Here is a 1,640-nt window from a genome sequence, read left to right as displayed (position 1 = left end):
CTGGCAGGTGGGTGTGCTGTGGCCCTGGGTCCTCAGTGCCAGGCAGGCCCTCCTGGGACCCCATGGCCTGGCCCACCCTCCCAACGTGCAGACCACCCTCCCCACAGTGGTGCTGACGCAGAGACAAGCGAGACACAGCAGGCCGTGCCCAGACTGTATTGCTGACCTACGTCAGGGCTGCAGGTTGCATGTGGCACAGGAGGCACTGGTGCAAAGCCACAGACACATCTGGGCACAGACGCACGTAGACAACAGGACAGCCACCACCCACGGTTTAGAGTCACAGCAGAGCCGCAGGGAGAGACTGATGCACAGGACAGGGCAGGGGACGCGGCGCACGGCACGAAGGCTGCTCAGTGCATGTCGGTGCAGCTTTGGCAGAAGCTGGGGGGGCACATCTGAGGTTGAGGCCAAACTTCGGCAAATAGCAGCAAAGGGACCGGCGCAGGGCCGGACGGGGGGGCTCGGGGGCCAGGAGCACGCCTTCATGTGCGCCAAGCTGGCGCTGTACCCCTGCGCCAGCCTGCTGGCCTTCACCCTCACCTGCGTGCTGAGGGCTTCCCAGGCAGGGTGTTGGGTCAGGTTCCTCCGGGTGACCCATGGCCCAGCAGCCACGCCCCCTGCTGGGCCTCCACGTGAGGAGCAGGCGGGGGGTGCGCCGGGAGGGCCCCGCTCATTGTTGGCAAATGACACAAAGTGCGAGTGGTCCTTGGTGATTAAAGCTGGTTCCCCGTTTCCCATGTCTCCACTTTCTCTGGGCCTGGGACACAGGTCCGCTCAGCTCTGGTCCCATCAGGCACTGCTGCCCACCTTTCCCACTGCCTCCAGGCCCTGCACGCCATCCTCAGGAAGGTGGCCGAGCCCGTCGGCCTCCAGGCCTTCCTGTGCAGTCCCGTCGCCACTCGCAGCCACAGCCAGGCTCGGGTGACGAGGTCAGGCCTGGGGCTGGTGGCGGGCGGGTACCCCGTCTCTGCTGGGCACACCGGGACCCTCGGAGCCGGCGACTCCAGGAGCATCTGGACCACCCAGGGGACAGGAGCCCCTGCCCACCCGTCACTGGTTGGGAGGCAGGGGTGTGGGGAGGAGCCCCGAGGTCAGGGCTGCAGACATCCATCCACGGCCTGCTCAGGGCCTCCTCTACTTGAGGCCCCCCTCGGGGGTAGGCACCTCGTCCGCTCGGGCATCCTTGGGGGTCCCAGCCTTCTTGGGCTTCTGCTTGGCCTTCCTGAGCATGTGGACCTGTCCCGGGGCAGGGGGGGTCAGAGGGCGGGACACTGCAAACCACCAGAAGCCCTGGTGCCATCTCAGCCCGTTTCACAGAAGGACAAGGAGGGGGGGCCACGTGGCTGTGGCCTGTGGGGCAGGGGCTCAAGCCCCACCACGGCCCAGCGGACACACCTCCTTCAGAGGCCTGGGGGCTCTCGAGGGCCCATCTCGCCCTACCTGGGCCCCATGCCCTCCCGCCGCGCCTGCCAGCCCACCGGGTGCACCCCCCAACTCACCTTCGGGCCCACGGCTGAGATGATCATGTGGCCGGGAGCCTGGACCCAGGGCTCCCCGTCCACCTGCACAGGTGTGGCCTTGAGGAGGGTGACCCGGAAGTAGGCCCCTTGGGCGATGCGGATGCCGGAGCGCAGCCC

The 1,640-nt window shown here is 67.6% G+C and overlaps 2 protein-coding genes across 2 annotated transcripts in view; one reads left to right on the top strand and one right to left on the bottom strand.

The window, feature by feature from the left end:
* TMEM175 (transmembrane protein 175) overlaps positions 1-165 on the top strand; it is a 10,995-nt gene extending 10,830 nt beyond the window's left edge. The window contains exon 12 of the mRNA XM_014533465.1: positions 108-165. Within this exon, the coding sequence (XP_014388951.1) occupies positions 108-165 (58 nt within the window). The remainder of the gene's footprint in view (positions 1-107) is intronic.
* The window catches only part of DGKQ (diacylglycerol kinase, theta 110kDa), an 11,341-nt gene continuing 9,841 nt past the window's right edge, over positions 141-1,640 (bottom strand). Inside the window, exons 17-18 of the mRNA XM_014533464.1 lie at positions 1,503-1,640; positions 141-1,239 (exon numbers count right to left, since the gene is read on the bottom strand). The exon at positions 1,503-1,640 is cut by the window's right edge and continues 6 nt beyond it. Coding sequence (XP_014388950.1) covers positions 1,138-1,239; positions 1,503-1,640 — 240 coding nt within the window. The 3' untranslated portion in view covers positions 141-1,137. The remainder of the gene's footprint in view (positions 1,240-1,502) is intronic.

The sequence above is a fragment of the Myotis brandtii genome, unplaced genomic scaffold (genome assembly GCF_000412655.1).
Source record: "Myotis brandtii unplaced genomic scaffold, ASM41265v1 scaffold986, whole genome shotgun sequence".
Taxonomy (NCBI): domain Eukaryota; kingdom Metazoa; phylum Chordata; class Mammalia; order Chiroptera; family Vespertilionidae; genus Myotis; species Myotis brandtii.
The sequence above is the reverse complement of the archived record's forward strand: the minus strand, read 5'-3'. Positions and strand labels throughout refer to the sequence as shown.